We start from the raw sequence: 22,695 nt of genomic DNA on the forward strand, positions 1-22,695 counted from the left end.
TATAACCTTAAATGGAGTATAATCTATAAAAATATTGAATCATTATGCTGTACAGCTGAAATGTACTGCAGATCAACTACACCTCAATAATAAAGGGGGGTCACCATGGGTCTAAAACTTCATGAACTATTTGAGCTCTTGAAAGCTGCTCTGCACTCCTATTTTGGATAATTAAGCCCAGTCCTACTTTATTATGAGAAAATAAGCAGCCACAAAACAACGTCCATGGGAAAAAGCTGGAGAGATGCTTTAGATGGCGGGGGTGGCAGGGAGGGGGGAGGAAACAAGAGCTTTCTTTTCAGTATCCAGAAGGAGAAATGAACCTACTTCTTAAAATTAGTTAACCAACTTTCAGGCCATAATTATTTCTGTCTGAGCTGAGAAAGACGAGTCGTGCCGTGCTTGTCCCTGTTTTTCTGTCCAGGCAAATGAATTAACAACTGCGATAAACGTGGGTTTCAAGTATTGGAAGGACGGAAACCACTAGCATAAATCCCAGATAAAAGCTCACAAGAATGCTATCATTCGGCTAAAAGTTTGGAGTCTCAAATTATTATTTTTCCCCCTTTTGGAAGACTGTTTCACTAAAATTTCTTAAACATCTTTGGGGTGATTTCCACTGGGGGTAGGGAGAGTTTTACAAACATCTGGGTTCACGTTGAGCTTGGGTGAGTTGCTAAGGTTGAAATATTCAAGGACAACAACAATTTATGCAGATTAAAAAATACTCAAATTATTTGGGTAGGAACCAACTGTTGAATGATGCGGCACATGGCTCATAAGAACCTTTGAACAGGTAAGAGTTGTCCCTGTTCAAACCCAGCCATCTGAAGAAAGGACTTCTGCAGTAGCCTCATGCCTGTGTTCCTGCCTCTGGGCCTCCCCAGTCTCCTTTCTCTATATAGGGACACTGCCATCAGATTCTCTTCTTAAATGTTACTTGTTAGCCGTTCAAAATGTTTCAGTGATTACACTAATTTGGAGTCAGAGTTCCTTCAAGGCTCCCATCAATCTGCTTCTAACCCAATGTCTCGGCTTATTTCCCATTACTCCTGACTCCTTTATCCAAACTCTCCCACTAGACAGATAGGTATAATTATTGTCTTAAAAATATGCTTGCTCTTTTCCAGTCTTTGGGCTGAGGTCATGCCGTGTCTTCTCTGGTGCTACCCATCACCCATCCTCTACCCCAGTTTCTCATGAAGGCTCCAGTCCAGAACAGTCCGCCTCTGAGCTGCCACAGGATTCATGATCAGGCCCAAATCCTGCTGTTAACTGTCCATCTAAATCACTATTTGGGTGTTGTTTTCCCTGGTTATTACATTTCTTGTCACTTATACTGTCAAGTATACCACACTGACCCCAGAACTTATTTACAGTAGGGGTCCCTCACCTGAGGATCCATAATTGGCACTGATAACTTCTCTATCCTTTCAATAATTTGCACTTTCTGGTTAAGATGGTTTCAGTGTGTTTCTGTGCCTTGCAAACACATCTTAAAGAAGATGACTGTCACGTGGACATATTGAGGATAGGATCTCCCAACTTGGGGTGGAATTATTTTTCACAGTTCTGAAAACGTAAGGCCACCATCTATCAATATTGTGAAAGTACAACACCTGGGGCACTGATTAAAACGTGCAGATTTAAAAGATGCGGTTTCATAGGCTCCATCACATACTGACTGTGATAGAAGCTCCCGGGGATAGGGCCTGGGAATGGGTATTGCAAACAAGATTCCCCAGGTGATTTTTATGCAAGAAAATTTAGAGGGTGAGGAGGGAAGCTGACACCAAGGTTTCTCATATAATGGTGCAGGGACGTGGAAGAGGAAATGATTCATACGTCTTGAGGACTGATTATGTGCCTGGAAAAACGTTAGGTATTTTCACTAGTGTTATCTCTTGTAATCCTCAGACAAGCCTACGACATGTGTCTTATCATTAATCCCTTATACAAATATGGAACTAAGCGAAATACCTCATCTAAGGATCTATAAATGGTAAGCTGTTGGGTCAGCCTTTCAACTCTGGGCTGACCAGCTCCAAAGTTCCTACTTCTTACTCTGCTTTCCACTCTGCTGGGGTTCTAGGCAAACCTTGGAGGGAGGGGGAGGGAGCACGAGGCACATCCAGGTTGGAGGTTTCCTAGGTCAGTCTGCAGGAGCTGGGCAGACCCCAAGCTCCTGATGGGTAAACCTGGCTTAAGACCCCACTGACATCTTAAGAGGACAGTGATCCTCTGAGCTCTGAATCTGCATCCTGGACCCCAAGTCTGAAGCCTCGTGAGCTCCAACTGGAGAAACCACTGTCTGTCTGCCTGGTCCGCAAACCTAAAGATGGAGGCTTCAGCAATCCTGGACTTTATTACAGGAGCAGCACACACACAGGCCTTCTGGCTGAGGCTTCAAAGACTCGCATCCTCCAATATCCCAGCTGGACCAAGGGCCTAGCCTGGGGATGGATGGTAGAAAAGAGAGGCCCAGGAAGCCAGGTCCTGTTCACTGATAGGAAGGGGATGATAAAAAACCAGGATGGGATGAAAAAGAGGGCTGGTGACGGTGCAAACTCTGGGGAACGTTGAATCCCTCATATTTTACAGTGAGGGTGAAATATCATTCAGCCATGAAAAAGAATGAAAAAAATGCCATCTGCAGCAACATGGATGGACCTAGAGATGATCATACTAAGCGAAGTAAGCCAGACAAAGACAAATATCATCTGATACCGCTTAAATGTGGAATCTAAAAAAATGATATAAATGAACTTATTTACAAAACAGAAATAGACCCACAGACATAGAAAACAAACTTCTGGTTACCAAAGGGGAAAGGTGAGGGGGAGGTATAAATTAGGAGTTTGGGATTAACATATACACACTACTATATATAAAATAGATAACCAAAAAGGACCTACTGTATAGCACAGGGAACTATACTCAATACCTTATAATAACCTACAAGGGAAAAGAATCTGAGAATCTGCAAAAGAATATATGTGTGTGTGTGTGTGTGTGTGTGTGTGTGTGTGTGTGCATGTATGTGTGTAACTGAATCACTCTGCTGTACACCTGAAACTAACACAACATTGTAAATCAACTATTAAAAAAAAAAAACACCAAAAAACCAAAAAACAAATGGGCCACAAAAAAAAGAAAAAAAAAAAAAGAATCTATGTTGTGACTCCAGGTAAGTTCCATCCATGAAATGAATAAAAGTTTAATATATAAAAAAAGAAACCTTCATATTTGGGGATTATAGATCTAAAGCAGTGGTTCCATTAAAATCACCAGGGAAGATCTTAAAAAACCCTGTTCAGATAATCATCAATGGGCAGCCAAGATAGAAAACCACCGGTCGAAAGTGCCTCTACGGCCAAGGGATCTAGGCTGAGCCTGCGATGTTCAGAAAGCAGCTTGCGTTCAGTCACGGTTGGGAAAGCTGAGGTCAGTCAAGTGTACAGCATCAGCTGCAGTCCTTCCAGTATGAGAACGGCCTGAAGTTTGGCTCGCTGCCAGAGCAAGTTTCCTTTCCATTTTAAATTTTCTATTGTAGGGTAAAGAATTGGCACAGGAGAATGAGAAAAGAAACATGTGTGAACGGCAGGATGGAGACGTGGAACACGACAGATATAAAGATATACAAAGAAATGTAGAAGAACACCAGCCTTAGTGAGATGGAACTGGGGTATCTACAGCAGGTCAGGGGGCAGAAAGTGCCCGGGTATCCATTCTCAGAGGAAGTGCTCTACTCACTGAGTGGATGATGCCTTGCAGGGCCTGGAAGCCATCATTTACCGGAAACACGTGATCCTTACTGTCTGCGATCCGGGCCAGCTGAGGACACAGCAAACACACAAGGAGATGTGTCAGGCTTGCACGTGGAGAACTGAGGAAAGCCACTGGGTCCAGGGGCCTCCATCTCCTTTTAAAACCCACAGGAACTTGAGGGCTTGCCTGGGCTCAGGGACCTCACTGAGAAGTCCTCAGTCATAATGAGATTACCAGGGGACTTACTCTGGAGCGGGTCCGGAGGGTCGGTTCCAGCTTTTACATTTGTTTTAATACTTGTCTCCTTGGGACCAGTGGTAAGATTGCCCAGCTAGATGAACATTTGGCCTGGGTTGATGTATTTATGGATTTGGGGGCAGGCCATTGGCTTCTTTTTCTCCCATTCAACCACATTTCTGTTGGCAACTATATTCGAATCAAACAGACTCAAGTTTCCTTTCAAAGCAACTTTAAAAATAAATTCAAGCTTTGGTGTTGGGCGAGCCCAATGAATGGGGACCCTTATCTTTCACCCAAACTGCTCATTGAGGAAAGGACCCTTGCGACTGGTTTGGTTGCTTTATGGAGCAGAGGACTGGAGAAAGGAGAAACTGATCTGTGGAGATTTTCTACTCCCAAACTCTGTCTAGTGCTGTGATTGCCACAGTCAGTCAGTGCCAGGATTTTTACTGATTGTAAAAGTAATACACAATCATTGGGAAATTTCAAAAAACCAGGAGTGTTCAAATAAAAAGAAAAAAGTTATTAATAATTCATCTGTCCATCCATCCATCCATCATCTTTCTATTACTGTTTTTTTGGGGTTTTTTTTTGGGGGGGTTTTTTTTTTTTTTTTTTTGCGGTACGCGGGCCTCTCACTGGTGCAGCCTCTCCCGTTGCGGAGCACAGGCTCCGGACGCGCAGGCTCAGCGGCCATGGCTCACGGGCCCAGCCGCTCCGCGGCATGTGGGATCCTCCCGGACCGGGGCACGAACCCGCGTCCCCCGCGTCGGCAGGCGGACTCTCAACCACTGCGCCACCAGGGAAGCCCTATTACTGTTAATTTGATATAGTTTTTCAGACTTTTCCTATACAAATACACACATTTTATTTTAAAAAGTACACTCATACTATTCCCATACTGTTTTGTAACCCTATTTTATTCATTTAACAACATATCCTGAACTTTGTCAATGTTATTAGAACAAAAAGAAACTATGAAGTACATTGAAGAACATCTATTTAGGTTGCTAACACATTTTTACAATTTGCTTATTGTGAACACTTGGACATACTTTTTTTGCCCACTGGCCAATTATTTCTATTTTGGGGCGTATTGAAATGCATTGAAACTTTAATGAGAAAAAAGGGATGTTTGCCATTTAAATAAGAAAATCAGATTTATCAAATTAAATTAAAAAAAACAAACCAACAAGTTTTCCAAGTTAATTTCGATCTATTTTGACCTCGTGGCAATTTAACATGTACTAAGAAAGTCAACCAAAAAAAGATGCTGCCTGGATGGTCTGCACTGAAGACCCTCAAGCACATTAGCAAATAAGTTCACATCCCTCACACATCCAATAATTCCCTCCCTGCTTAGCATTTCTGGAAAAATCATCCATCTAATGGGTATTTATCCTGCTGATGCACCCTCTGCACCGACTGCATGTTTTCTATCATTCACAAGCTGAGTATGCTCCCATACCTGAGGAAATCCATGCTCATACCTGTGTTTCATTGAAATCCTTCACACCCACACAGTAAACGATTGCACCAAGATCTCGGGATCTGTTAGCCTGGGCCAATGAAAGAAAAGACATTTAGAGAGAGAAGCAGTGGCAAATGTACTCCTTTTGGACCACACAGCCTAACTGCAGTGATCAGGTATTTATTGAGCACCTACTATATGCCAGGTACCACAAGGGAGAGGGCAATCCCTGTCCCCAAAGAGCCAATTCTCCAGTGAACATCACATTCTAATGCAATATGGTGGATGTGAGGGGAGTGATTAGTCTAATGGGAAGTGTTGAGGAAGATCCACAGAAGTAGAGTCTTGATGAGAAGCTTTGAATGACGAGGAGAGGAAAAGGATACCGTAGGCTAAGATACATCATATTAAATATTCTGGGGAAATGATTATCTTTTCTATTCCTCTGATGGATTTTTATTGACATACGTTCTTCCTTTGTAATGGCAGCGTGCTCTATCGGAAAGGATGTGACCTTTGGAATCCAGCATACCTGGGTTTGACACTTGGCTTTTCTCTGTAAAGTACTTTGGGGATTAAATGAGAAAATAAATGCAGAGCTCCTCACATGAGGCGTAGAACAATGCAGATACTCATCTATGTCAGCACCTTCATGAATATGGCCTTTTTTATTCCCAAAGAAGACACTGGGTCAATGGTATGGGATTTAAGGTCCATATCTGAGTGGGTGAAGCCACGACTTTATCTACAAGTAAGTATTGAGAGGGCAACCTAATGAATAATATCCAGATTTTGGCTTGATTTTAACATCTGATTTATTACAGGCTCTTCCAGGTTCTTCGTTTCAGAAGAGAAAACAAAAATTGGAAGTCCTTGGTATATACAGTAGAAACTTAATAAATCATTGATAGTAAACATACAGTAGGTGCTCAATATGTGCATAGTGATTTGAATCGCGTCCCATTTTCCCCTCTCTTAGTACTCAAACCCACTTGTGACTAACACTGAATTGTAGAAGGGGCAGAAACATACATCGTTTTTCCTTCATGTTAGAAATATTTCTTGCTGCTTTCAGGATAAAATAAACTTTTAGGTACAGTCTAGCCCCAGCCTTCTCTGCAACGACTTCTATGGCTTTTCTCCTCTAGTTGGGCTTCATACAGAATCATCAAAAATGGAAAGGCTCATTTTCTTTATATATCTTGAGCTTTATCTTTCTTTTTCAGACACCTTCGTCCTATTGGCATTGGCACTGCAAATATTTTTCCAAGTTTGTGTGTGCCATACCTAAAATTCTTTTCTACTAACCTTTACTTTAAACCTCTGACACCTATCGTTTATTTTATATTCAGTTATTTCCTTATTAGGGTTTTTACTTTAGTTGATGGTTGTTTAGCATCCAAATAAGCCTTTTTGCATTCCCTACAGTTTCAACTATAGAGCACAGAAATATATTATTTCCTAGATGCTCAGGGAGCCTCTGTCATTTACTTGTGGGTTTCCTCCTTGTGAATTTTGTACAAGTTAGGGTAGGGGGTCAGTAATGCGTTTATCCACTTAATTTCCCCATGCCCTTTGCCAACAGAGGCTTCAAAAAGCTGAACAGTATTACACAGTAAAGCCCATAAAGGCAGCAACTGTGTCTTACTCACCAGTGTGTTTCTAGTGTCTAGCAAAGCACCCGTACAGGCCAAGCTCTCAGTTAGCACTGAACGAATGAATGAACGAATGAATGCATATCAATTTCTTGCTTGAGGAGGAAGCTGAACTTAAATGAAATAGTAGTCAAGACCTTGAGATAAGTGTAATTCTCTGACTGATTCCTCCTCCAGAGGCTGGCATCTCCCTCCATCACTGCCTGTCTTTTTCCTCATTGTGCTTCTTTCTAACTTGGCCTGAATGAGCCTTTGTCGCTAATGAGGCTTCAGTACATTCCTATGGTGAACTGGTTTCCTGGGGCCACATATACATATAGCTCAAATGTGAAATTTGAAAGAAAAGAATTTCCTAAATATAAACATCACTTTTCAACTCTTAGATAAACCTCTTTTTCTGAATCTCTTTATAAACTGAAAGCTTCAATTAGAGAGGATTCCTTCACTTGCTTTAAGGAGTGCTTTGTAAGGGCATAAAAAAAAGGAAAAAAGAAATACTGAAGGAGAGATTACAATTTACTTTTTTTTACAATTACATTAATTTACAATTAACGTTCAGCTTTGGTTCTTAGAGGAAGAATTTCAGTGATTAATACATTTTGACAAAATTGGCTTTCGCATATTTCAAGTAATTCTTTTCCCTCCTGGTTTTAGTAGAAATGAAGGAAAAATAGTACCAATGGATTTGTTGAAAAGTTATATATGGTATTTCAACACTGCTTTCGAGAAAGGCATGGCAGATATATTTTGTCCCTTAAAACACAGAGTAATATGCAAATCCATGGAAAAGGGAAAAATACCTACCAGGTGTGAGACATGAAGATTCACTTTAAAAATGAGTTATTGTTATTATCTTTCACATATGGGACACTATTTTATCCAGGAACTTTACAAAGAACACTTAACATTTTGCCCGAGTGGAAAGACTGCAGCCCATTTCAGAAGGAAGAAGCGCCATTTCCATGTCAGACATAGGCCCGGGCCGTCGCTTACCTCCCTCTCTGAATAGAAGAAGAGGTCCTCATGCAGTTCCCCATCAGTCAGAGCGATGATGACGCTGGCTGTCCTGTATCCTGCTCAAACAACACAGACCCACTCAGTTCATCCCGCTGCACCAAGGGAAACCCCCTCTCGGCCCTGGGAGTCTGTCTCTTCGCGGCTCCCCCACCCAAGGTCAGTATTGTGAGAAACAGCAACTTTTCTTTGGGGACTGAAAGAAGCTCTGTCACGAAGAAGAATGTGGGACAGACTCTAAGGGGGAATATGTTTTGTTTCTGGGTTTCCAAGTCTTATCTTAAAAAAAAAAGGCCAAACCTGGAGAAATGGTTGCTGGACTATAGCTGGGAGTAGCTACAGTGAATCAAACATGATTATTTCCTAGGAACAGTCCACATGACTCTCACCAAGGCCCGAGGGCAAACTCGACCACCTGAGCCTTTCAGGGGTCCTTCTCACATGCTGTCCTTGACCACATATGCAACATCTGTTGAAGAGTTTGGCGAAGAGTAACAGTCATCATGATTTATAAGCTGACTGGAAGTATTACTGGAAGTATTAGTTTTGCAGTTGGCAAAATCTACTAGAATTCTTTCAGTGATTTTGAAACTTCCAGTAACATTGATGATGGCGTCTTTATAATAACAAGTGTTGCTGTTGATATTGGGTCTGACCTATTTGTTGCAGTTTAGAGCGAAAGAGGACGTGGACACCTCTACAGGCCTGGGAGAAAAATCCCCACTCTAATACTGAATGTCTTTGAAGAGATTTGCTTCAGATAAAGAAATGCTACCCATGAAAGACAGGGTAGTAATAATAGCTAAAATTATAATAATAATAAATACTATTTCTCTGTGCTAAGCGTGCCATTAAGTACATTTTATTCCTTTTTTTCCACTTAAATGAAGGAAAGTTTAAGCCAAACTGGTATCTTAACCTAAAATCGTCACAGCAATGAAGAGGCTTGGAGCTCAGAGAAGGACAAGAAAATGAAATTTGACATAAAAATCTAAGACTTTACTAACCCCTCCAAGTATGTATTAACTTAATGAATTCAACATGCAAAACTGTTCATGAGCATTACAGACTGTAGCCCATGAGATCTTAATTACTTTTAAATAACTTTTTTTTGGGGGGGAATCATCAGGACAGTAGAATTTGACCTCATTCGTGCCATCTTTCTACGCATTCCTTCTCTGTGATGAAGTCTGTGTTTAAGGTGTGTCTTTTCAAACATGAAATTACTGAGGCACTTTTTCAGAAGGAAACACAGAAAAAAGTTTAAAAATTCATAATGGTAATTAGGAATATACTCTTACCTTGACTGTTTTCATAATAAATCTGCTCACTGGCCTGAAAAACATATGAAAGAGCCATTAGACATATAGCCACCGTTTGCTACTACAAATGCCATAGCGGGCAGTGATCTCTGGTGTTGGATCCGCAGTCTTGGGTCAGTCTTGATTCTTTATGTAATTCACCTGGGTTTCATTCAAATCTCAATGGATGATGTTTTCTGAAGTTACCCTGGACCAATATCTTTCCTCTCATAGACTGGGACTTGCTTTGCTTAAGCCTGAAGTCATTGCAATTCTGTCTCAACCTCTGAAGAAATATATAGAAAAGGTTACCTTGGGAATAGAGAGGACTTGTGTGTGGCATGATTCATGAGTTCTGGCCAAGCATTAGCTAAGAGACCCTTCATCAGTGTCAGGGAAGGAGGAAGGAATTTCATTTATTCGGCTCTTTTGGATGGAGTTATCGTGTACACACTTATGGAAAACTGTTTTCACTCTTGCCATTGGGTGTTATTCAGTTCCTTTAATATGTGTGTCTCATCTCATCAGCCATCCCTGTGTTGATGTTTCCACATCACAATCTTCTTTGGGAGTTTAAAACTCTTTTAAAATTACCCTTTCAAATCCTTCATGCATGTAAGTGTCTCCTCCTGGCAGAACCTTCTGGAGTTCTTCTAGGCCTTGACGGATCTGTTCCCTGAAATCCAAAGACACCCTGTTAGTCTTATTAGAGCATTTTTTATTTTGCTGTTGAAGTCACATGCTTTAGTCTTCTTATCTTTGTGGATAGTCTATATTGCCCAAACAGTCCCCCAAAACCCTATAGCAGGAAAGTCTTTCTAGTAAATTATCCATTTAGGGTCGGCCACAGTGTAGAATAATTGAGATTTCAAGGATTGAGAGAAAGGACACTTCAGGAATCTCCAGGTGCAGATGAAAAATTTCCATTCCCTGAACCGGACAAAGTTTTCATTCTACATTGGAAATGAGTCTTAAGACTTGTCTTCTTAGGCAACTTTATATCAAGATGCAAAGGGCTCATGTGAGCCAGAAAAAGGTGGGTACTAAGAACCCGGGGCAAGGCCACCACAAGGACCACAGGCAGGAAGGGCAGGCGTCTGGAGCAAGCTGCCATCAGAAGAGCTGTGCCAGAGAAAACCACGTAGTCAGCTTTGAAAATAAAGACCCAGGCAATCTATGCTTTCTAGGACGACCAAGAGTGTTTTCTGTGGGCTGGTGCCCATGTTTTCTTACTTTGATTGCTCAAGGTGGTAGTGGGGCAGGAAGAGGAAGTGGGTTATGGTATTGGGAAAGGGTCCGATAGCAGTGGGAAACGTGAAGGTTCGGGGACCAATTAGAATCTTTGTGGACCATTCCCTCAGAGATGTAAAACGTCTACGTTCCTGTTCCCGTCAATTAAATAGCTTCATACTGTGCTGAAAAGGGCAAGAAAGTGTAGTTTCTGAAAAAGAATATGAACTTCATTCATGAATAAGCCCATAAAGTGTTTGAAATTACCCTCCTCACTCTGGGGTTTCTTTAGGGGCCAAGGGTGGAGATGCACAATTTAAATTAAGTGGGGACTACTATCAATTTTCTACATGTTATCTTCTAGGCCTACAGAGTTGTGAAATTGCATGGCAATAGAAAGTCAATAAAAGGTGCAACACCCTAGGGACTTCCCTGGTGGTCCAGTGGTAAAAGAATCCGCCTTCCAATGCAGGGGACGCAGGTTCGATCCCTGGTCAGGGAACTAAGATCCCACATGCCTCAAGGCAAATAATCTCTCGTGCCACAACTACTGAGCTCATGCACCTCAACTAGAGAGCCCACGTGCCGCAAACTACGGAGCCCACACGCTCTGGAGCCCACGTGCCACAACTAGAGAGAGAAAACCTGTACGCCACAACTAGAGAGAATTCCTCATGCCTCAATGAAGGTCCTGCATGCCACAACAAAGACCAGACACAGCGGGGGCGGGGGGAGGGGGAAGCTGGGGCGAAGTGAGAGTAGCATCGACATATATACACTACCGAATGTAAAACGGTTAGCTAGTGGGAAGCAGCCGCATAGCACAGGGAGATCAGCTCAGTGCTTTGCGATGACTTACAGAGGTGGGATAGGGAGGGTGGAAGGGAGGTTCAAGAAGGAGGGGATATGGGGATATATGTACGCATATGGCTGGTTCACTTTGTTGTACAACAGAAACTAATGCAGTATTGTGAAGCAATTATACTCCAATAAAGATCTATTACAAAATTAAAAAAAATAAATTAAGCGGGGAAACTTCTTTTGAGCAGGGAAAGAACCTCATGTTCACTGAGCATCCATTATATACAAGACCCTGCACAAAGATTTCTGATTTCATCCTCACAGTAACCACTCAAGGTAGGTATTACTGCCCTCATATCATAGATAAGAAAACTTGGCTTCAGAGAGATTAGTTAAGTAGGAGGGCAGAGGCTTGAGGTCAAATCTACCTGATTCAAAAAAAATCTGCCCGGCTTTCTACTTTGTCAAGCGGCATAAGACAGTGGGCAGTTTTCAGTAAAACTTGAATTAACGAACAGCAGTGGCAATTTTTAACACTACCTGAGTACTTATACCGTGTCAAGCTCTGTTTGAAAAATACATGTAATTAATTTACTTATGCCTTATGATAGCTCTTTGAGGTAGATACTAATCTCTATTTCACAGATAAGGACACTGTAACTCAGTTGAGTCACAGAGAGAGAGGCTAAGAAAGTTGCCCAAAGCCCCTCCACTACTAAGTGGCAGAGGTGGGATTTCAACCCAGATGCCCTACTCTCAGTCATTATATTAAACTGTTTCTCTCTTGAATAAATGAATGAAGGAATGTATAAAATTTATTACTGGCTTATTCTGGTAATTGCTTAAAGAGGAAGCCCGATGCAGAATTAACCTTTTGTTAAAACTGATGTAATGGGGTGGTCGTGGGTGAGACTTGATTGCCAGGTTGGAGGTTTTAAAAGACAAACTGCAAAGGGTTTAGCCTGAGCCTGTCCCTGGCCCAGGCTGCTGCTGCTTCTTAGGTGCAATATTTAAGGCCAAGTAACTCAGACTTTGGGAAATGTACTGATTATTGTCTGCTTGTCTTATCAGCGCCCAGATATCAGACCACGTGCCCAGCTGCCCTAATCAGAAACCAGAAGCCTTCTTTGACCCCCTCTACCTTGACTCTCCTCTCTCTTGCTCCCGTACGTAATATAACATTAGATTCCATCGGTCGCGCTCTAAACATACCTTGAAACTGAAACTTCTTCACCTCTTCTGCCAACCTCATGGTCTGGGCGACCATCGTTTCTTACTTAGACCATTGGGGAAGTCACTGGCTGTCTTTTGACTGCCTTCTCACCCCTCCTGCATTCAATCTCCACATGGCTGCCAGTGTTCTTAAAATATGGATCAAAACATGTCATTCACTCCCCTGCTCAAAACCCTTCACAGCCATTGATTACACTTGGGATAAAACCTCAGGTCCTGGGTTTCCCTGGTGGCGCAGTGGTTGAGAGTCCGCCTGCCGATGCAGGGGACACGGGTTCGTGCCCCGGTCTGGGAAGATCCCACATGCCGCGGAGAGGCTGGGCCCATGCGCCATGGCCGCTGAGCCTGCGCGTCAGGAGCCTGCGCTCCGCAACGGGAGAGGCCACAACAGTGGGAGGCCGGGCGAACCGCAAAACAAACAAACAAACAAACAAACAAAAAAAAAAACAAACAAAACAACCCCTCAGGTCCTCACCATGTCCTTCAAGTGCCTTCATGGGATGGATCCGCTGCCTCCTTGACAGCCTTATCTTGCACTGCTCTGCTCCCACTGCCTTCACCTGAGTCGCACTGGTCTTCCTAAGCTCCTTTCTCCAGCAGATCCTTCACACCTGCAGTCACTGCTACCTGGGGGCTGGGGAGGCTCTTTGCCCAGCTCTTCGCTGGGCTAATTCTTACCCAGACTTCAATCCCAACCTAAATATCAATTGCTCAAAGTAGCCTCATTTGACTTCCCCAATTCAAATTAGCTCCCTCAGTTAGACTTCATATGGCACCCCACAATTGTTGCTTTATGGCACTTAGGACATTTTATAACTAATAATATTTGATTATGTGATTATCTGTTCACTTTAGTTTGTTCATTTGTTTCAGTTCTAGACTTTCCATCAGGGCTGGGCCATGTCTGTTTTGGTCTCCACTATATCTTCTGTGTCTGTTATAGTACCTGGAACATTATAGACATTCAACAAATATTTGCTGAAGAGGTGGGAGGAGGAAGTAAGCTTCATTGGCCATGTGGACGGTGGCCAGGCAGGAGCTGACCTGGTAGTAATTGACTGTAGGGAAGGTCTGGGTCCATGTGGTTATAGACCATTCTCTGTGTTGTACCTCTTTACATACCCCCTCCCCCCCAATTTTAATAAATTCCATTAAAAGCCATAGTTTAATTTCAACTCTATCATTTGGTAATGAGAAAGAGCGTACATCTATGCATTAGGAGGGTTAAAGATGACGGCGGAGTCCTCAACTGAGGCCACCAAAGGGAGGGGGAGGGTGGCATTAGCAGTCACCTGGCAGAGGGCAACTTTGCCCCGCAGGTTGGCGGTTTCATGAGGATAACAGCAAACAAGGTGGCATGAGGGTGAGGCTGGGACAGGAAAACTGAGGTTTATTCCTGAGCACACAGAGGTGTCATCCTGAAACCCTTCGGTATAGCTGAGGGGCATTATGGGGTTGGGGGCTAATTTCTGACAACTAGGGGGGTGGAGATTGGGCATCAAAAGTAAATGTGAACAAAAAAAGTAAATGTGGTCTTACCTTTGTTCATGTAAAAAATCTATTTATTTATTTATTTGCCTGCCTTGGGTCTTAGTTGCGGCACGCGGGATCTTCATTGTGGCCCGTGGGCTCTAGAGTGCACGGGCTCAGTTGCCCTGCGGAATGTGGGATCTTAGTTCCTCGACCAGGGATTGAACCCGCATCCCCTGCATTGGAAGGCGGATTCTTAACCACTGGACCACCAAGGAAGTCCCTTATCTTTGACTAGGTCATTGACTAGTGAGGTTTAGGACATTTTGGTAACACTAAAATTGGAATATTGTGTTAAGACTAAAACTTTAAAAAAAAAAGAGGACTAAAAAAAGGCACAATGGGGCTGTGGAAAAGGTTCCCTGGCTTCTCTGTATTTTTTCCCTGCCAAAAAAAGTCTGGGAACTGGGGTGTTTTCTCTAAGCCTATTTCCCTTCCTTTACAAGTATTTTCTTGAGCTTTCTATTTTTTGGTACCAGAACAAGCAAAGGCTGTTTTGGAAACTGTCCTTATCCTTGATGCTTTGTGTCTGGCAAGATATGATGAGCTCACTAGTCCCAAGCAGTGGTCACACTCCCGTTATACCACCCTCCTTGGTAAAAGGTCAGATGACTTACGGCCCCACCTCCCTACTCCATGCCCCTTCTCTACGTTCCTACAACATCTAAGCAAACAAAACAGATGGTTTCATGGAAATTGTGGGTCCATTTTAATTCTGGGACAATAGGACTATTAATAAAGAGTATTTTTTTTAATGCTCTCTTAGAAATGAAAGAAAATTGGGAGAAAGATCTTTTAAAGGGGGCGATAAGAAGCTCTCCTCTCTGAGGACTTGGTTACTACCAAATGAAATATTATCTTCCTGGGAAATGAGAGCGTCTGGGAGTCCTATGAAGACAGGCTGCTATTAAAGAGTCGCCTCTTTTCCTTGGTGGTGTCGTGTTTCTGCCAGTGTTCCTACTTAGAAGTTAAGGGCTTTCAGGCCCTATGTCTTGTGTTCCTTTTGCAAGCCCTGTAACACTTAATGACGGACCTAGAGTGATTTGTTGTTGAATGAATGACTCCAGTTTGGATGCATCCATCCATAAATTCATTCATTTCCACAACTATTTAGTGAGCACACACCATGCAACCAAAACTACGCTGGTTGGTAGGGGTAGGGAGCAGGGAGAATCAGTTACAGTGTCTGTAGGGCTTTCTCTTGCCCTCGGAATTTTTGTAAACTTCTTGAAGATTACTTTCTGGGATTCCAGTTGTATTGTGACATCTTAATATTTGCTGATGAAAACATTAAAGGATAAATGCACATAAGCACGTCAAGAAGCACTTTAACAACTTTTTAGCCCAAGTATCTCAGTGATGCTTCTACTGCAAAATCCTCCTCGGGGTTGCGCAATATCTATAAAAACAACCTCCACCCCCCCCCCCCCCCCCCCCCCCCGCCCAAAACCCAACATCAGCTCTGCACTATCCACTTGCCTCCTAGTAAAACAGCTTCTGTGGAACTGACTTTTCTCAAATGTCCTGCAGTTTTTGGCTTCGGAGCCTCAACTATACAGTAAACACACATCACTGTTAACCACTTATGCTACACTCACAATATTTCCAGATGTCTCAGGGCTCCAGGGTTGACTACAAAAAACATGAAGTAAACAGAACAGAATAGCAAAGATTAATTAAAGACATTTTTGCTGTTACTTTGGAGTCTTAAGTCCCACAACCAACTCTGATCATTTGTTTATAATGTATAGAAATCATGTCCTCTTTGTGATCTTTACCAAAGAATAGGCCAATATGATTAATGACAACAGGATGAATGTTGAACCAAAGATTCTTTGCTATATTTTTTTAAAGTGAGGTATAAGTTATATACAGTAACATGCGCAGGTATTGATTAATTTCCATTATCATTGTCGACTTTATTTCTATTACTTTGTTCTTAATATTCCTTTATTCTCTTTTAATATCTGTAGGATCTATAGTAATATCCTCCCTTTCATTTCATTTTAGCAGTTGCTGTATGGAGAGTTATCCTTATTTTATGACAGGCTACCAAAAGTTAATATTCTGCCTCTTCTCATATAATGGAAAAACCCTTTACTATTATACTTCCATGTAATTCCCTCTCAACCTTTGTGCTATTGTTGTCACATATTCTACTTATGTATACGTAATTCACTCCAAAATACAGTGTTAATTGTTTCTGTCTTAAATAATCATCTTTTTATGACATTAAGAAAATAGTTACCATTTCTGGTACCCTCCCTTTTTATGTAGCTTTCGTTTACACCTGGTATCATTTTTTTCTCTGCTTAAAGAATTTTTTTAGCCTTTATTTATTTATTTTGTAGTGCAGATTTGCTGGTGATGATTCTCTTAGCTCTTTTTTCTTTCTAGAAATGTCTTAATTTCACCTTCAATTTTAAGGATGTTTTCACTGGATACAGAGTTCAAAATCGACTTTTCTTCCCTTTTATCTCTTTAAAGAGATTGATCCTGTCTTCAGGATTGCATGTGTTTTTTTTTTCAGTGAAAAGTAAGTGATTTTCACTGTTGTTCCTCTGTAATATGTCTTTTCCCTCCCCCTTGGACTGCTTTTAAGATTCCTACCTTATTCTGGTTTTCAAGAATTCAGCTGTGATGTGCTTAGGTTATTATTATTATTATTATTTTTGTATTTGTCCTGTTTGAGGTTCTTTCAGCTTCTTGAATCCGTGTGTGGAACGAATCCGTGTGTGGCATTCTAATTACACATATATTAGATCACTTGATATTACCCCACAAATAATAGGATCTGGTTCATCACCCCCCCCATCTTTTCCCTTTCTCTTTCAGTTTAAATAATTTCTATTAATGTGTTTTTAAGTTCATTAATCCATTTTCTGCAGAAAAAATTTTCAGTCCACAGTTTTCACTCGGTTTTCTTTTTTTTTTTCCAGATATCCCATGTTTTCCTCCATTATATTCACCTTCTCTTGTAAATTCTTTATATGTTTATAATAGTTGTTTAAACATCCCTGTCTACTAATTCCAATAATTGAGTCATTTGTGTTTTTCTCTTGATTATGGATTACATTTTCCCACTTCTTCCCATGTCTCACAATCTTTTAACATATTTCACACATTGTATACATTTTAAAAAGCAGTGGAAACTTAGGTATAATATTGATTTGTTTTGTTGACTCATTGCAGAGTGTAAGCCTTTTATCTTTGTAAGCTGGGGTGGGAAGCTGAATATTTAGATTCTCCCTTGAGTTAGGTTGATTTTGGGTTGCAACACAGCTTTAATTACAGTGTATTCCCTAGAGTGTTATTGCCCGAAGTCCCAGCCTTCTGCCCTGCCCCGCCTTTGTGATCTTTCCTGTATTTGAGGTGTGAGGGAGTTAGGCACAGCTTCAGATAATTTCGCTTAACCTTAGGATTCCAGAATCCAAGTATTCATGGGATTAAGTGATTTTTCTCTGCTTTTCAACAAGTCCTCCACCGCTACTTTCTTGGGAAAATGCAGAGGTGTGGGTGAGAGGGAAGAATTATTAGGCTAAGAAATTTCTTTTTTCATTGGGGCTCTTTCAGAGAATCCATCCCTCTGGCACACATTGTTGTCTAAGGCTCAGTTGACTTTTCCTCATGCCTGAAAAGTCTCTGTCCATGGCTGGCCTACATTTCCAATTTCCCTAGCCAGATCAGGCATCCACCTCCAAGTATGGAAGTTTCCGTAGATCTCTGATCAGCTCTATAGGGCTTGTTTCTCTCTAATTCAGTTCATCAGTGCTTCCTGTGTGTCTGCTAGCCCCAGAAGAACATGTGAATTCTATTTTGTCTGGACTTTTCTGGTTGACCATGGAAATGAAGGTTTTTCATATGCCTCTACATCCTAACTAGAAACAGACATACTGAAAAGGCTTTTTTCTAAACATTTGTGACTACACATTTGTTTCAAGTCAGGAAGAAATACTGGAGATGATTACCAGCATCTAAATATACTTTAATATCTTTCATCTTAACAAAATAAATCTTCTATGACCCCACATCTCCCTCTAGCTATTGACCAATTCAATGCATTTCTCTTCAAAACACAACTTCTTGAAAGAGTACTCACTTCCTAATTTTTCCTGGTAAAGATTTCAAATGTGAAGTGATCTTTGACTATACATCTGTTCATAGCGGATGAGCGAGGCTAAGACTTGTTGGAAGCTCTGTGTGCATGGACGGGTATGCCAGTTGGTGGATGATCAGTTTTTGTCAACAGGATCTTTTCATTAAGGACCCTCAAATATCAATGGATGAGCATTTTTCCCCCTCTGAAATACTTATTTCTACAGGGAAGTAGTTTTCAAACTCTTTCCTTTGTGCTAGGTCTGGAATTGACAAAGGGGAGGGTTGGAAGTAGCAACATTTGTTATGCACGTCTCCATAATCTCCCATGCCTGGTGTCCATCCAGGAAACCATTCTTGTTTAATTTTGCCAGAGAACATACTTCTCTTTTTTGGTGGAGCTGGAAAAGGGGTCATTTTCAAATTGTAGTGGAGGCGAGTAGTTCTGAAGGTTGAAAAGGTCCTTTAAACATAGTCCAATCTTCACCCCGTAACCCTTCCTTTCCAAGATTCTGCAAGGCTACAAGGCTAGTTCCTCTTCAGTATCTCTTCTTCAGGATTACATCTGACTGCTTATATCACTTGCCACTCCCTGTATTCTTTCTGTCCTCATCTGTGGTGTTCTTATGGTTAAATATTTCTTAATTTCCTCCAATCTGTGGTGGTGTTTTACCTTCTCCTGATTTTGGGTGCTTTTTGCAAGCAAAAGGGCTAAAAACGTCATTACCCCTCAATTGAAGATTGAAAGCCCTCACCTTTTAACCTATTTTGCAATGACTTTTGTCTCAACAGTTCTGCTGAAATGGGCTTTGTGAAGGTTCCCCAGTGATCTCCACATTCCCAATCCAATGGTCACTTCTCTGGCTTCCTCTTACTCAGCCTCTTACAGCATCAGACACAGTTAACCTCCCTCTCAATTTAAAATGCTTTCTTCTCTTGACTCCCATCACAGCATCCTCTCTCCATCTCCCTCATCAGGTGTTCTTTCTCATATTTCTGTGTAGGCTTTTCCTTCTCTTTTAGAACTCTAAAGATTGGAGGGCCCCAGAATCCAGATCCCCTTATTCTTATACCTACACTGTCTTACAAGGCAATCTCACTCTTCCCATGGCTTCAGTGCCATTCACAAGAGCGTGGATTTTGGAGGAAGATAGACTTGGGATTGAATCATAGTTCTGCCACTTCCGACACATGTCAACCTTTGATTTTTCAAATGTAAAGTGAAGGTGTGGAACTATAAGATCTACCAGCTTCCTTCCAGCTCAGAGTCCGGCACCTGATTTTATGTGGGGACCAATGGTTGAAACAGAAACAGAACCTGGGAATTTGCTGGGAACTGGAGAGGCCACATTTGGCAGACAGCAGTAGTCCACAATGTGACACAGGGTCAAGTGCAGACCAGTAACCAAAGTTCGCTAAGAGGAGCCCATCAAGGAATTTCCAAATTCCCAAGCTGTCCTAAACTGGCATAAAGGACAGGAACAATGGATCAATCACAGGGCAATGTGATGAATTTGTCCAAACAAACTCCTCTGTACACAACTCTATTTTGGTTGGTTTCTCATCTGTGCAGTGGTTTTCACCATGCAGTTTCCTATGGCAACACTTGGCTTTTGAAACAAATCCCTGTAAGACCTTTCCCATCACTAACACTTTCCCCTAGTTGAGTCACACTTTGCAGGAGATGGGAATGGTGGAAAGAAAGTTGGCTCCATAGTCAGGGTTGCGCAAATATGTACCTTTATCCCATGAGAACCTTTAGGTCCATGTTCCTCTTCGTTCACTAGGGACTAGGTCTCACCTGGTGCTGGTGGCATCTAAAATGGTCAGGTTGATATACTTGAGCTTAGTACTGCTGACCACAAGGAGTGTTTGGAAGGGCATAGGGTAGAGTGGCACCCTACCAGTCCCGTGCAACAGAGAATGAGTCCAGGGTCACCCTCTCAGATGGAAGCTGAAGCAGGCAGCCCTAGGGTAGATGATAGACAAGAGTCTGCTATTTCGGTCAGGCTGGAGAAGGTTACACTTCTCTACAAAGACAGGACTTCCTTATCACACTTTGGAGCAATATTGGGCTGGAGGTGGGGGTAGGTAGGAGTATACTAGGTCCACACCAGATAATCCAACCCACAAGTCAAATGTGTGCGCATCTATTTGAGAAAAGTTGGGGGGATCATACAAGATGTTGGTAGGATTTGGGTAAATGAAAACTCTTATAAATCGCTAATTGGATTGTAAATTGGTGCAGCCCCTTTGAAGAACAATTAAATCATGCCTGGTTAAGTTACATATTCACATACCAAAGACCTAGCAATTCAATCCCTAGTTATATATCGTTATAGAAGAGAAATCTTGCTTCCCACCTGTCTGGGAGACAGGTACAAGAATGTTCATTGCAACTTTGTTTATAACAGCAGAAAGTTAGAAACTAACTGTCCGTTAATAAGAGACTAGATTAGTACATGGTGGTACATTCTCACAATAAAATTCAATGCAACAGAAAGTATACATTAGTTACAATGAACCAAGTGTCATGTATCTATATAGAAAAAGTTTCAAAAACCTGATGTTACGTGTAAAAAGCAAGTTCAAGAAAAATACATGCAATATGATAATTTATTATAAAGTTGAATAGGAAACAATATATTATTCATGGATATGTAAAAATATACCACAGTCATTAAAATGATAAATCCCACATTCAGGATAGTAATACCTCTGGTAAGGAAAGAGAAAGGGGGGGCCAATACCTGTAACATTTTATTTTATAAGCTTGGTGGTGGATAATGAGTGTTTACTATCCTTTTTTGGGTATGCTTTTGTTATACTTAGAATATTTAATAATTTAAAAAATTGTTGAGAGTGAGTAGCAAAGGCTGAACTGCAGTCCATGAGGAGCCATTCCGAGCCTATAAAAGGCAGCACTAAATCTAAGGCTCAAGTCCCCACACTGGAGGCCAAGAGGCTAGGAGATGATGGACAGGCCTGATGTTGACCAATAGTGATTTCTTTTTGGTTAGGCCACAGAAAATTTGCTGGTTGTGGCTATCTAGCTTTTTCTTTTTCTTTTGTGGTACGCGGGCCTCTCACTGTTGTGGCCTCTCCCGTCGCAGAGCACAGGCTCTGGACGCGCAGGCTCAGCGGCCATGGCTCACGGGCCCAGCCGCTCCGTGGCCTGTGGGACCTTCCCGGACTGGGGCACGAACCCGTGTCCCCTGCATCGGCAGGCGGACTCTCAACCACTGCGCCACCAGGGAAGCCCGTGGCTATCTAGCTTTGAATAGGAGAACTCTACCACCGTTTGACTCCACTATTTCTGAAGTTTGCCTTGCTGGCTTCATCCAGACAAGAATGTTTCTGGACGCTGCTCTGTCAGATTTTATCCTTTATATATGTATGTACCACATGACGCATAGTAGGTGAGGAAGGGAAGTAACATTTCCTGAGTATCTGTGCTGTGCCAGGGTTTCTGCTAGGCTCTTTCCACATATTAATTCATGAAGTTTCTCAACAACACTATATGATGATTGTCATCTTCATTATACATTTGAAAAAACAGATTCATAGAAGTAAAGAACTTGTGCGTGCTGGTGGAGCCCAGATTAGAACCCAGGCTGGTCCTGGTACAAAGTCTGTGTTGTCTCTACTACATCTGTGGCATTCAAACTTGGTATAGGACAATGTACTGGACACAAAGACACAGAAGATGTGTGTGTGTATATGTATATATATAATTTTTTTTTCCCCTGGGGCATAAATTGTACTCCAAAATTTGAGAAAGGACTCCACATGATTTTCATAAAAAATCAAGCATTGGTGTCTCATAGAATAGAATACAAATGCACATGCATATTTTTTGTATTACTCAGTAATTAAAAAAAATTTTATTAGAGTATAATTGCTTTACAGTGTTGGTTTCTACTGTACAGCAAAGTGAATCAGCTATACGTATACACATATCCCCTCTTTTTTGGATTTCCTTCCCATTTAGGTCACTACAGAGCATTGAGCAGAGTTCCCTGTGCTATACAGTAGGTTCTTATTAGTTATCTATTTTATACATAGTATCAATAGTGTATATATGTCAATCCCAATCTCCCAATTCATCCCATCCCCCTTTTCCCCCCTTGGTATCCTTACCTTTGTTCTCTACGTCTGTGTCTCTATTTCTGCTTTGTAAATAAGATCGTCTTTTTTTTTTTTTTTTTTGCGGTACGCGGGCCTCTCACTGTTGCGGCCTCTCCCGCTGCGGAACACAGGCTCCGGACGCGCAGGCTCTGCGGCCATGGCTCACGGGCCCAGCCGCTCCGTGGCATGTGGGATCTTCCCGGACCAGGGTTCGAGCCCATGTCCCCTG

General features: G+C 41.8%; 1 protein-coding gene across 1 annotated transcript in view; it reads right to left on the minus strand.

The window, feature by feature from the left end:
* ANTXR1 (ANTXR cell adhesion molecule 1) overlaps positions 1-22,695 on the minus strand; it is a 240,802-nt gene that overhangs the window by 172,178 nt on the left and 45,929 nt on the right. The window contains exons 4-8 of the mRNA XM_065890773.1: positions 10,044-10,125; positions 9,450-9,483; positions 8,128-8,207; positions 5,499-5,567; positions 3,754-3,834 (exon numbers count right to left, since the gene is read on the minus strand). Of these exons, the coding sequence (XP_065746845.1) occupies positions 3,754-3,834; positions 5,499-5,567; positions 8,128-8,207; positions 9,450-9,483; positions 10,044-10,125 (346 nt within the window). The remainder of the gene's footprint in view (positions 1-3,753; positions 3,835-5,498; positions 5,568-8,127; positions 8,208-9,449; positions 9,484-10,043; positions 10,126-22,695) is intronic.

This window comes from Phocoena phocoena, chromosome 14 (genome assembly GCF_963924675.1).
Source record: "Phocoena phocoena chromosome 14, mPhoPho1.1, whole genome shotgun sequence".
In the NCBI taxonomy this organism is placed as follows: domain Eukaryota; kingdom Metazoa; phylum Chordata; class Mammalia; order Artiodactyla; family Phocoenidae; genus Phocoena; species Phocoena phocoena.